At 42.8% G+C, this 14,729-nt stretch overlaps 1 protein-coding gene across 5 annotated transcripts in view; it reads left to right on the forward strand.

Annotated features, from left to right (window-relative positions):
• The window catches only part of FBXW11 (F-box and WD repeat domain containing 11), a 637,027-nt gene that overhangs the window by 177,668 nt on the left and 444,630 nt on the right, over positions 1-14,729 (forward strand). For all 5 annotated transcript variants that reach the window (XM_073620748.1, XM_073620747.1, XM_073620746.1 and 2 more), the window contains one exon: positions 2,416-2,478. In XM_073620748.1, coding sequence (XP_073476849.1) covers positions 2,416-2,478 — 63 coding nt within the window. The remainder of the gene's footprint in view (positions 1-2,415; positions 2,479-14,729) is intronic.

Below are 14,729 nucleotides of genomic sequence, written 5' to 3' on the forward strand. Positions count from 1 at the left end.
TGTCTCTCATAGTTGAGGTATACCTATGATGACAATTACAGGCCTCTCATCTTTTTAAGTGGGAGAACTTGCACAATTGGTGGCAGTCTAAATACTTTTTTGCCCCACTGTATTGCCTTCTCTGTGTCCCAGGTCAAAATGTCCTAAGGGATTTACCTTACATTCTCTGGATGTGTTTAGGGGATTCAGGTGTATTTGCCAGTTACAGGGCCTTTTTGGCGATCAGACTCACTGTTTGTGATCACGGATGGGTCAAAAAAGGTGCAGTCTGCTTCTTCTGCGACCTTTCTAGGTGGATCAGACAATGACTCTGGTGTATTCTGTTAGGGGTTGGGTTCCGCCTTTCCCCGGTATGGTGCATTCTATTTGGCTGCTTGTTGCTTCTTGGGCCTTCCATCAGGCATCAGCTGCACTGGTTTGCAAGGTGGCCACTTGGTCGTCGGTGTACACTTTCACAAAATTCTACAACGTGGCTGTGCTGGCATCTGAGGATGCTTTTTTTTGGCTGCAAGGTGTTGCGGGCTGTGGTTTAGAGGGTCTATTCCCTCTTGAAAGGGTATTGTTCAGGTTGGGCTCCAGTTTTTCGGTGTTGAGCTCCTGTTTCCTGGTTGGCTCTTGTGTTGGCCTTGGGATTTTTCGTCGTCCCACCCCTCAGGTGTGGCACTGCTTTGGGACGTCCCTATGGTTCTGAATAATGGAGCGCTGTGTCTGTCAGTGAACGTAAGAGAAAATGGTATTTTTGACTTAACGTAAAATCCAGTTCATTGACCCACAGCACCCACCCCTCTAAGGAGTTTTGATGCTTCTGACACTGCTTGTTACTAAACTGAAGGCCTATAGCAGAGAGTCTTTTTTTTTTTTTCTGCCTGGTGTCCTACTCCTGTAGGGGGCGATATAACCCTATGGTTCTGAATAATGGAGCTCTGTGTCTGTCACTGAAATGGGCAGACATGGAGAAATGGATTTTATGGTCAGTCAAAAATCCCATTATTCTCCCTGGAGAACAGTCACTTAAGATGGGATGTGATTGCAGTGTACAAATCTTTAAATGGTAACTGTATAATTTGACAAACATTTATTGGAAGGTCTCTTAAGAAGATGCGTGGCTAAACAATTAACTTGATGAGAAGTGGTTCAATCTTAAACTGCATATGGTTTTTTTTTTTGCTTTTTGTTTTTTTTTTCTTTGAGCAGTAAAGATGTGTAACCTTTTTCCACAGTGATGTCAGCAAGGAATGTAGATAAAGTCAAAAATCTTTTTGATGGGTTGTGAACACAATGTATAGGAACTCTGGAATTGTTAGCAACATAAAAACACATGTTGAACTGGATGTATTGGTGACTTTATAAAACCTTGCCAACTATAAAGTGTTAACCACTATCAGCACTCCTGGATTTTTATACTGATTATCCTAAGCGCAAACAACTGATGGGTAGAGATCTACCGGAACAACATGGGAGAAATCAAAGTTCACTGGGGACAGGGTCCAGTTAGCGAGATTAACCTAGCAAAATAATTTAGGAATTTAGGTGTGCTTTCATAAAGTGCACCAAACACGAAGGATATAATAGAAGGCTATTGTTAAAGCGCAGGTAACCCACAGGAATGCTGTTGGTATGCTGCACCTGCAGCGCATCAATGTGAAAACAGCGTAATAGTCATTACCCTCTTAAAGGGGCTGTTGTGCCCATATAGATGCTATTGTGCCAGTATAGATGCACAATAGCCACTATATAAGCACAACAGCATGAAGATGCTGTTGTGCCCTTATAGATGCACAACTGCATCTACATGGGCACAAGAGCTTCTTTATGCATTACTGCATCATTTTGTCGATTCCGCGGCTACCAGGATTAAGAGGCAGAGTGGTGTTGGTATCAATCCACCTGGCATTCCTGCTAGAACTTTAGAAGATGCATCTCCTTATGTGGCTGGCTGATGCCTCAGCGGAACTGCTGCCGCTGTGGCTCTGCTCCCTTGGCGGCTGTCCCTATTTGCCTGGAAGTAGTGCCTGTGCTTCCCCCTGCACCTTCATCCATGGCCTGTGATGGCAGGTCGGCAAGCCCAGGCGATTTACCAGTCATCTGACCGTGATCGACTGGTAAATTGCGGTACGTGGTTTGCCGACCTCGGCTAATGTATCAGAGGTTGAGATGGGAGAGCGCCTTCTGGCATGTATATGCATTGCCTTACTCAGAGTGAACCAGACCTGTCCTATAAAAGTATGCAATGCATGATTATAAGTATTAAGGTGATTGGTCCTATAGATGGCATGACTAGTTTTAAATGTGTCCATTTAGAATGGAACTGTATTTGAGAGCTTTACATAAGTAATTAGCTTTGCATGCAGAGATTTCAATTTTATAGCATAATAATTAGTACAAAAGAATAATTTTTTTTTTTTCCTTCCTTAGAACACTTCAGTAATGGATGATCAAAATGAAGATGAATCTCCAAAGAAAAATACTTTATGGCAGGTAGGAATTTTAAGATTTGTTTCTCAGAACTAAAAGATTTGTGTGTTGAATAAAGCACGCGGTACGAATGTTGAGACGTTGGCCAGTTTAAAAAAAAAAAAAAAAAGCGGCCGACATTCACACTGTTGTCAACACAACAGTTCAGCAGGGGGAGATCACTGTACTAATATCGGATGGTTAGTACAGCGACTATGACTGGAGCTGTCTTTTTGTGCTGAGTTGCATGAAAAGAAACTGTTAGTGTGTACCAAGCTTTAGTGCGTAAAGCAGAACTCTTCTTCTTTACTTTTAATCCTGTTTTCATACCTTCCTAAAGCAAGTAGTCCATTTTTAGGTTGGCTCTCTAGTTTCTGAGATATAGCTGACGCATTTTTAAATTACAGGGTTACTTCACTCTTTTTCGTTTTGTAAGACCGGTGACCGCTTTGCCTTGTACTCCACCAGCCACCGATCTTTTAACAACCCCGATGCAGTTCTTTCTGCAGCTAGCAGGAAGTGATGCAATCCCTGCTCGCTCCAGTGGGCGGACCAGTAAGGCAGTGCCGGGACAAGGTCATCCGGTGCCCAGGGCGAAGATGAAAAACTGGGCCCCCCCCCATAATCGCAGCCTCTGTGACCATAATCGCAGCCTCTGTGACCATAATCGCAGCCTTTCTGTGCCCATAGTTTCAGCTTCTCTTTGTGCCCATAGTCGCAGCCCCTCTGTGCCCATAGTCGCAGCCCCTCTGTGCCCATAGTCGCAGCCTCACCATAGCCTGCCCTGGATGGATCACACAGCTGACATCTCCTGCAGCGCTGTGTGCAGGGCAGCCATCAGAAATTTTGGGGCCCCTTACACAGCTTTAGGCCTGGGCCCCCTGGGGCCCGACCCCCAACATTCTCCAGGGCCCTCCCACTGGTCATCCCACTGACCATCCCACCGAGTTCTTCGGTGCACCCACTTTTATTTTAATACTCTTACACCTAGTCAGCATAAGGGCCCTTTCACACTGGGGCGTTTTGCAGGCGCTATTGCGCTAATAGCGCCTGCAAACCGACCCGAAAGTGCTGCTGCTTTGTCTCCAGTGTGGAAGCCCCGAGGACTTTCACATTGGAGCGGTGCGCTGGCAGGACGGAAAAAAAAGTCCTGCTAGCAGCATCTTTGGAGCGGTGAAGGAGTGGAGTGTATACCGCTCCTGCCCATTGAAATCAGTGGGACAGTGCGGCTATACTGCCGGCAAAGCGCCTCTGCAGAGGCGCTTTGCGGTGGTTTTTAACACTTTCTCGGCCGCTAGCGGGGGGTAAAACTGCCCCCCACTAGCGGCCGAATACCGATCTATATACAAGATCTATATACATTAATGAATATGCCTCTTTTACAGTTAATTTTGTTAATCTTAAGTGCTGCAGCAAGGGTTAAACAGTTTAGACATTAAAGTGGTTGTAAACGATCGTGCTGTTGCTTCAGTTAGTGTGGCGTTAACGGCAGCTGCCGCGCGCATGTGCGGGAGTGACGTCATCACGGCTCCGGGCAATCACAGCGCTGAAGCCCGCGATACCCGTAAAGTAACTCCGGGAGCGATGTCGCTGGCCTGAGTGGTGTACGGGGACCACTGCGGGGGCTTTGATCTATGGTGAGTATTTCATAATGAGCTAGAATGCTATGCATACTAGCTCATTATGCCTTTGTCTTGCAGGTGTGTTTTTTTTTTTTTTTTTTTTTGTGGGTTTACAACCACTTTAATGGCTGTGTGTTATTTTGAGGGGACAGCAAATTTATATTGTTATACAAGCTGTACACTCACTACTTTACATTGTAGCAAAGTGTCATTTCTTCAGTGTTGTCACATGAAGATAATATATATATATATATATATATATATATATATATATATATATATATACATACATACATACATACATACATACATACATACATACATACATACATACATACATACATACATATACATACACTTAAATACAAAGGCACGAGTTATATTGTTTGCTGCGAATTGACAACCAAATACATCAATTTGGGCTTAAGCGAATAGAAACTAGGATATATGAGTTCAGGTTCCTAGAAAACAAAACAAAATGGCACCAGCCATACACATGCATATACACCATGAACATGCACCAGTCTCCATATGCCATAATCACAGTTTATGTTAAACAGGGATCTAGTACAATTCAAGACCATCCTCAGTTCGATTTCTCAATATCCGCCTGGGCAACAAGGTCACACCATATTGCAGGGCTGATCTTGATCAGTCCCACTGGGAGGGTAAGACAGCGTATTATAAAATATTTACAAAAATGTGAGGGTGTTCTCACTTTTGTGAGATACTGTATATACAGTGGGAACAAAGTATTCAGACCCCCTTAAATTTTTCACTTTGTTATATTGCAGCCATTTGCTAAAATCATTTGAGTTAATTTTTTTTCCTCATTAATGTACACACAGCACCCCATATTGACAGAAAAACACAGAATTGTTGACATTTTTGCAGATTTAATAAAAAAGAAAAACTGAAATATCACATGGTCTTAAGTATTCAGACCCTTTGCTGTGACACTCATATATTTAACTCAGGTGCTGTCCATTTCTTCTGATCATCCTTGAGATGGTTCTACACCTTCATTTGAGTCCAGCTGTGTTTGATTATACTGATTGGACTTGTGTGTACATTAATGAGGAAAAAAAATTAACTTAAATGATTTTAGCAAATGGCTGCAATATAACAGAGTGAAAAATTTAAGGGGGTCTGAATACTTTACGTCCCCACTGTACATCCTTGGCCAGGACTGGTGAGATCAGGATAATGGGTGCAGCCCTGATCATGGGGGGTGTGTGTATGTATATATATATATATACACACACACACACACACACACACACACACACACACACACACACACACACACACACACACACACGTATAAAATTTTTTTTTTTTTTTTTTTGAGCAGGCAATAGACTATTATGTAATAGTGATCAGAGTAGCTATACAGCTAACCAATCACTTTTACAGGAGTTCCTCCCCTCTGTGACATAGGAAACCGGAAGCTACAAGAATCTTGTGTCTTCAGGTTTTGGTGGGTTTGTTTGCTTTACAAGTCAGCAACTGCTTGTAAACTTTCAAGCAAACTGATCTCCGTTTCATCTGAGGTTTTGGAGGGCAGAGGAGAGCAATGGTGTCTAATGGGCACCAGATCTTAACATAAAGAGGACCTGTGACAGCCTATGCTATTGCAATGGATGATGATCATCCCTTGTAATACCAATAAAGTTCAATTAAAACCCCAAAAAGTTAAAATAGTTTTATAGCGCCCCCGTCACCCTGTACTCACACGCAAATTCGCACGTTGGTCCCGCAAGCATATGTAAACAGTGATTGCTAGGGATGCACTGATAACTGTATTGGTGCCGATACTGAGTAGTTTCACGAGTACTCGTGAAAATGCTCCGATACAGGAACTGAGTTTGCGTCTATACAAAATGAATGGGCGCAAAATTGCACTGCAAAGGTTTGCATGCGTTTGAACAGAAGTACTGCGCAATTCCTGTCCGAATTGCATGCAGTTTCCTGCACCTCTTCTGTGTAAACCCAGGCTTGTCATAATGAAGTTCAGACAGGAGCGGTGCAGGAATTCTCCCTGCATGACGAGTTCCACCAGTTCTGGCTCTCCTCTGACTGTTAACATCTGCGACTGCGTCTCATCCTGCCTCTCCCATAGCTTTTTTTTCTCTGAGCCTCCAGCGACACTCTTCCCCCCAAGCCTCCAGCGGATCGAGCATCCCTTTATAGTGCGGCCATTACGAACTACAGGGATTCAGCAGCCGTCTAGCCTGTTTTGTCAGATGAGGAGAGAATTTGGCTCTTCTCCTTCTGACAGCGAACAATCTTGGCTATCAGGTACAGCGTGACTGGGGGGATGGGGTCCAATGGATGACTGGAATCGCTGGAGGTTGTCGGGGAGGGAGCTGCTGGAAATGTGGCGAAAAAAGCCATGGGAGAGGCAGGAGGAGACCAAGCCATAGCTGGAGATGTCCAGTGTTGGATGGGGGCCGGTGGAACTTTGGCTCAAAATCAAGATGACAAGCCAGGTTTCACAGAGGAGCAGTGAGGAAACCACATGCGTTTAGGACAGGAATCGCACCACTTTACTATTCAAATCACATGAAATACTTTGCAGAGCGATTTGTGCCCATTTATTTTGTATGGATGCACATCTCACTGCCAAGTATCAGTACTCGTACTCAGTGATGATAAAAAAGGGGGGTTTTGGGGCATCCCCGATTGATCCCACCACACATGTGAGGTATTGCTGTGAATGTCAGAGAGCTCCTGTGTATCTCTAACTAGTAATCTGTAAAGGCTTTTTGACAAATGTGTGTGTGTGTGTGTGTGTATATATATATATATATATATATATATATATATATATATATATATATATATATATATATATATATATATATATATATATATTTTTTATCAAAATAAAGAAGGAACATAGGGAAGATGTATTGAAGTAAACAACATTTCACAGTAGCCAACAGATGAAGTACAAAGAAACAAAAATATTGTGGAAGAAGAATATGGCATATATACAGAAGTACAAGTTGGCTATCTAACAGAGTAATAAACATGAGCATATCAAGATCTCGGCTTATAAAAACATTCTCTTACTTTAGGTCAGTGGTCTCAAAACTGTGGCCCGGGGGCTGGATGTGACCCTTGGCTTGTTTTTATCCGACCCTTGAAGCATAATTCCTCCCACTGACCCCAACGATGGGGCACGATTTTTCTCCCTTATTAGAAATGATGGGGCATTGTTTACTTCCAGTGGGCAAAGTTCGGCCCCTCAAGTCTGAAGGACAGTAAACCGGCCCTTTGAGAAAGTTTGGAGACCCCTGCTCTAGGCGATGGGGTCAGAGAAAATTTCTATAGAAAGAGAAGGGAGAAAGAAGAGCAGGATAAGTAATGATAGTAGGCAGAATACAAGAGTGGCAGTGGGACTCGCACTGTGTGAAGGGTGACAAGGGGAAGACCCCTAAATGTATCATCTAACACTTGAAAAGCGGAAGATATGGTATATGTAGGAAAATGAGGTTGCTGTAGATATGTTATATGTAGGAAAATGAATGAGGTCCAGGCAAGGAGTTTTGGCTAAGGTTGGAGAAGAGAGTGCTTTGTACGAGACAAGAGGGTTAGTTGAGAAGAACTGAGAACCGATTTTTGGGCATATAAATTATACAGGCGATTTGCATAATACCAGAGTTGTGGGACAGGCATGCCCACCAAACCTGAAGAAGAGTTCTAGGAGATGCATAACAGCCAGCAGGAATCCGATTGGGATGGAAAAATACAATGCAATTTAGAGGGGGAGAGATACCTTCTGGAAAGTAACTTGAAATGATGTTCTTGGGTAGCGCAATTAATAGAGAGTTTGAGTGTTAACGAAGATCTGTCTTAAAGGCAGAAATTGGTCGGCCAAGTGGGGTGGGGGGGGAGACATGGTTAGATAAAAAAGTTTATATCTTAGAAATGGTATAAGTTGGAGGTAAAGAAGTTACCCAACTACTCGAATGATGTAAGAGAATGGTGCAGTTTTTTTGTTAGGTGGGATCTGGGAGAGTGCTGCAGTTGAAGGAATGTGAACCAGAGGCCTCTGCGGGTGCTGTGTATAGTTTGGAGTTGTGAAAATGAGAGTAGGGAACCAGTATCGAGGACATGTTGGATTTGCCGCCAGAAGGATCTGTCTCCGTTCAAAAAAGAGTCTGAGTGGAGACCAATTAGGAAGGAAGGGTTGTCCAAAATCTGGGTGACAGGTCCGGGCACGGATAAGACGGGGAAAGAGTGGCGATTAACGATGCCAATCATCCAGGACATTACCAACAATACAAGGTCAATTAGTGTAGAACCCTATCTTACCAAGGGGATCAAGAGAGCAGCCTTGGGATGGAATGGAGAGGAGTCTATTTTAAACCTCACCCATTGAGCGGATGGAACCAGTCCAAGATGCAAGAATATAATGCATATTTTGATAATGCTTGAAGTCCGGTAGACCCATACCTTCAAGTGATTTTGGGCGGCAGAGAAGTTTGCGACTAAGGTGAGGCATGGGCGTCTTCCATACAAATTCTACAAAAAGACTAATTTGTTAAAGATTGTGGTTATCTAATGGGAAGTGTTTGGAATAGACACAAATATTTTGACAGAGCATCGATTTTAATGGCATTAATATGGCCCAACCAAGACAAAGGAAGGGAAGCTCAGGGTTTGGTATGCAGTAAGAGAGGAGCATAATTCAATTCACAAAGAGGCGCGAGAGGATTTTACCTCCCAAATATTTCATGTCTGCTGGTTGCCGTTGAAGGGGAAATTACTTCTTGAGAGATGAGACTTCAATCTCAGGTAAAGAATATTCAGCCTTTCTGTTTTTGTCAAGTTTAACTTTAAAATCGCTGAGCCGGCCAAAAGTGGTGAATTCTTTAAAGTATAACTAAAGGCAAAACTTTTTTTCTTTAGTTTTGGATATAATGCAGAGGGATTAGAAAGCCGGTCAGGTTTTTATTGCGGTCTGTGTCCCTGTTTAGGGAGATTCACCCTCTATTAGACCCGTTTACCATTCTTAAAAGTTAAAACTAAAATAAATAATTTGGGCTTGTTCCCAGAAAAGTAATAGAGGGGAAATTTTCCAAAGGGGTCACTAGTTCTGGTGACCTGGGGGTCCCCAAGGAATTCCCTTAATTTGCAGGGATTTCCTTTCACTTCCTGCTTGGCTATGGGACAGGAAGTTAAGAGAAATTTCGGCAATGGGACACCGATGGCAAAAATAAAAATCTGATGGGTTATAACCCTCCCCTACTCTATCCAAAATTTAAAAAAAAAGTTTTGCCTATATTTCTACTTTAAGGATGGAAGAGATGCTAATCTTAGGTAAAATGGTATATAGGGCAAAAGGTCATTCACATGGAGTGCAGTTTTGTACTCTACACCCTGAAGAGTAATTCCCTGAATAGAAGTGTTATTACAGATTTAACCCTTGCCAGATGTTCCATAATGATCACATATAGTATGGGAGATAGAGAGCAGCCCTGGTGCATCCCATTGTAGATGCTAAAGGGGGCAGGACGGAGTCATTGGTCTGAACCTGAGCAGAGGCCAAGGTGTAAAGGGACATTATTTTGTGAAGCAAATTCTCACCGAGATCGATTTGACAAAGGGAGTGAAACATAAATTTCCAGTTAAAACGATTGAACCCCTTTTCGGCATACACCAGTGGCAGACAAGAAGGGATTTGCTGTTTCTGAGCCATAGAGATCAGGATGACAATTCTACTGGTATTGTCACGGGCCTCTCGTGAGACAATAAAATCAGCCCGATCTGTATGGATATTTTTCAGTAGGATAGGATGAAGCCTCTGGGTGATTCATTTAGCATATAGTTTTAATATCACTGTTTAGCAAGGAGATAACTGCCTGGATTAATGGCATCCTTATACAAAATAGAAATGCAGGGCTTATAATATGATACATAAATATATAATAAATTCTGAGAAATTCTTAGTGATGTGAAACTAAAGTCCAAAAAAAGAAAAATTCAACTATCTAATTAATAGCACTCTGTGATTGGATGAAGCAAAATGTATTCCCAACTGATGAATGGCATGCTTACCAGATAGCAAGCCAAATCGAGCAGGTGGCTTAAACCCAGCCTGGGCCTTTTTAAAACCGGTCACAGTGGGGTATAGCAATTTTCACTCATGTTGAATTAGCGTTGAGTCCTCGGAAAATTAACCCAAAAAATAAAGTGACAACATAGCGTAATACTGACATATGAATTAATAAAAATAAGAGTGACACTCGCATAGGGAGAGAGATATAAATTTCATATATTAAACACCCAGTGTTTGAAAAAATTATATCTTGGATAGCAGCAGATGCCACACGAAAGGCCTCCTTACCAGATAACAAATATTTAGTGCAAATCATGCGAGTATGTGAATCCTCTGCCAGTGAAGAAAACAGTAAGTACACCAACACCACACGGGGAGCCTGCTTACCAGATGGTAAATAACAAGTAGTGAATCCTGTAGTCGTGTGAAATATCAACCGAATTTCTACCAGTAAAAGGGGTTAATAAGTGCACCGACACCGCATGAAAAGCCTGCTTACCAGATGCCAGACTTCAGTGGGCAAATATCTTGTCAACCGGATGAATGACCAACTATATAGAAAAACGTTGTGAATGACCCATCCCCGCAGCCATACCGAAGGCTGCTGGTCTAGACCGTGAACATTTTCAACGGCCACATGACTCATAGCTAGATGATAAAAAGGCCGGGTCCCTCGAGCAGGAACATAGTTGCTTGTTTATGATGCAGAGATGACGAAAAGATGATAAACGGCTATCTTGAAGATTTTTTTCCACGCGTTTTATTGCTTACGTGTATTTAAAAAAAAGTGGTTACTCTGTACGACTTTAATTTCCGCTTTTTTTCGCCAAATGACAAACTCTTTGCGAAGCGAACAGTAAGAGAGACTGCTCCCAACTGAACCTTGGTATCCTTGCCTGCTTTCAAAATAACTGATATGTGAGCCATAAGGGATTGTGGGAGGAAGGGTTGAGAATCAGAAACAGATTTGGAGGCCTGTAACAGAAGGGGGATAAGCTTGAAGGCAGAGAAGCCATCCAAGCCTGTGGCCTTACCAGTCTTAATGGTCTGGATAGCTTGTTAAAGTTCATCAAAGGTTATTGGAGTATCTAAGTCAGTGCTAGTGAAAAATCTAGGGGTGGTAGAGCCGAGTCATTGAGATAGGCCAATTCATCATCCTAAACCTGTAAATGCTTTTAAAGCATCAACTATTGAGATTTTTAGGTACCTGTAGTTTGTCACTGTTCCACGGGCATACACAATTATAGTGTGTGTGGTTTTTTTTTTTTTTTCTCCTAAAAATTTGCATTTGTCAAACCGCTTGACAAATATTGTGCTACATAAGACAGGGTATCCTGCTTAAAAAAAAAAAAAAAAAAAAAAAAAAGTATGTATGGAGTTCTAAGTAATTTTCTAGCCAAAATGCAGATTTTTCTCATGTATGAGAGAAATGTCAGAATTGGCCTGAACTGGAGGTGGTTAAATACTAGGTAACGTTTATTTAACTGTCGGCAGTTTAAATGTTTTTTTTATGCCCTACCTTTTTTGTTATATATACAGTACTGTGCAAAAGTTTTAGACAGGTGTGAAAAAAATGCTTTAAATTTAAGAATGGAGAGCTTTGGACAGGAACAGACCCCTAATGTCTTTTTTGACAAGAAAGGGACTGAAGACATCCCGTTTTCTGCACTGTAGGTGAATGAAATGGGAGTTAGCGTATAGACTCCTGTTCATTCACAAACTGAAATACAATGAACAGTATACTTTGGTAATAAACAGAAGCGATCAGTACTGATCCTTCTGTAAATTCAAAAAAAGGAAGGGGGCTGGTAAACACACTCACCTGACACTCACTGATTTCTCAGGTTCGGTGTGTGGGGGGGGTGTCACAGTGGGGTGCTGTTAAAGAAAGAAAAGGGGCTGGTAAATGCATGGTTACCAGCCCCCTGCTCTCATTCCTGACAGTCACTGATCTCCTGGGCAGCAGCCCGTTGGAGGGGGTGGAGGGAGAGCCGACCAGCAGCACTGCATATGCGGGGATCAGCAGGGAGGGGGTTTACAGTGGGTGGTGGTATTTAAGGTTTTTTACTTCTATTTTCTTTTTTTTTTTTTTGCCTGGATGCAGTTGCAGGCGAGAGAGGCAGCAGGGGAAAGCCGACAATTGCATCCAGCCATGGAGATTGGTGCTGGCGGAGGGGCGAAGCGGCCGGTGCTGGGGGTGAATTATGTGCTGGAGGTGCATGTCAGTTGCAGACGAAGGGGGAGGAGGCATTTTAGCGGCCAGGACAACAGGATGGGCGAAGGGACAGAGAGCAGTAGGAGATGGGCAGGCAGAGGCGGGTGGGGGGGTGTCATGTTGTAGCTAAAAAGCTCTGATCAGCAAATTGTAATCCGCTAATCAGAGCTGTTTTGTTCAGTAGAGTCTGCTGCACAATTCTGCTATAATTTCCTGGTCACTGAAGTGACCATAAGATTATAGCAGGAAAGGAATGTAGGTCCATACTACGTATGAACCTGGCCAGCTGGAAGCAGTGCTGTAAGTTCGTACACACCAGGCAGTGAAAGGGTTGAAGGCTTTCACATTTTCTGAAAACCTAATTCCTAATTGTCTTTCAATTTGCACAGAGGAATTGTTTGTTTCACCTGATTCCTTTTAGAGGATTATTTTATTGAAGATTTTGTGAACCGACTCCTTTGCAGCAATTCTGCATTTGAAGCATTATTAGCCAATTAAATTTTAACCACTTCAGCCACGGAAGGATCACCCACTTCCTGACCAGGCCATTTTTTGCAATACAGCACTGCATTACTTTAGCTGACAATTGTGCGGTTGTGCGATGCTGTACCCAAGCAAAATTGATGTACGTTTTTCCCACAAATAGAGCTTTCTTTTGGTGGTACTTGATCACCACCTGCAATTTTTATTTTTTGCGCTATAAACAAAAAAGACCATCATTTTTGGGAAAAAAAAAAAATTTTTACTTTCTGCTATAATGCATATCCAAAAAAAGGCAGAGGGATGTTGGCAATCGGAGGCAGAGGGATGTTGGCAATCGGAGGCAGAGGGATGTTGGCAATCGGAGGCAGAGGGCTGTTGGGATCAGGAAGATGGTTAGTGGTGATACTGGCACTCAGGGTACAGGCATTCACATAGTATAAAAACACACTGCTGCCGGGAGGACAGAAGTGATGGAAACTGCTGCTGACAAACAATACAGTGAACCTCACAGATCTCTGTGCTGGGATTTCAACTCTTCCCTGTTGCACATTCCAGCACACTGTGAGTTAACTTAGTGGAATGTGTTAACGGGAAGACTGAGCTGAACTCTCCCACGGGGTCAGTACAAGTTGTAAGCATAAGCAGAGTACACTTATATGTACTCTGCTCACTCCTGTTAACCACTTCCCACTTCCCGGCCGTTTATGTGCAGTGGCTGGGTGGGCACTCTCTCTCCTTCTGAGTGGACGTTCAGGAACGTCCCTCAGAAGGAGGCGCGGGCGCGATCCCGATGTGCTCGTGTCACCCGGACACGGCGCATTTCTGAAAGGCAGGAGGGTTCTGTGATTGGCCCTCCTGATCACATGACGCCTGTGTCCAATCACGGCTGTCATGTGATGTAAACAGCCGGTTGCTAGGCAATCGGCTCTCCTCTCCTCACACAGAAGTTATCTGTGAGGAGAGAGCGGATCGCTGCAACCGGTTGGTGATCAGTGAGTATGAGCTGCTGTTGTGTTTTTTTTTTTTTTTTTGAGTTTAAAAGAAAATTTATTGAAGTAATAAAACAAAAGACAGAAAATTGAAGGAAATTGAACAAATTGCTCATCGGGTACATGGAAGAATACTTGTACAAAAAATACTGGTATTAATTACAGCATTAGAGCAATATTCCTCTATCTAGTTAAATGGTTATGTTCTAAGGTCCCTGGACCCCCTGCCACCAGCACCCCATTCGGGAACTAGCTGTACTGATGGTCTAGAGGCCCAGAAACTCAGAGCACAATTTGAAAAGAGAAGATGCAGAGGATTAAGGTACTTGAAACATTATGGATATTGAATATTGCAAAGAAAACAAAAAGATCATACAAGAAGTCATTGTCAAAGAATCAACAGACTAGGTTGTATTCTCAGGGCATGTCGAACAGAGGTCGGTCACCAAAACTAGAATACTTTAAACGTAAGGGCCTGAGGGAACAATGAAGGGAAACCTACCCCGAGATCAACCCTTAGATTAACAATATGAGAACTTATTAATGCCAAGAGCCAGAGAAAAGAAATATCATAATATCAAAAATTGTAGTGAAGGGAAAGAAGGGAAGAGAGAAGGGAGAAAAATAAAGGATAAAAAGGAGAAAAGACAAAGTCCGTATGACAGAGGTTAAGGGAAAGGAGGTGCACAGAAGTCCATCACAGGAGGGTGTCTGGGGACCACCCTGGGAAGGAATCGAACCCATGTTTTACGAATCATAAGTATAGGGGGATCCCCATCTGGGTAGCCCAAGGTTCCCAAATGAGTCTAAATTTGTCCAGAGTGTCCAGGATGGTATTGGCAATCTTTACTTGCATCATTATCCAAGAAATGTTATGTTTAGCTAAACGGAAGGAT

Source organism: Aquarana catesbeiana, linkage group LG03 (genome assembly GCF_042186555.1).
Source record: "Aquarana catesbeiana isolate 2022-GZ linkage group LG03, ASM4218655v1, whole genome shotgun sequence".
NCBI lineage: Eukaryota > Metazoa > Chordata > Amphibia > Anura > Ranidae > Aquarana > Aquarana catesbeiana.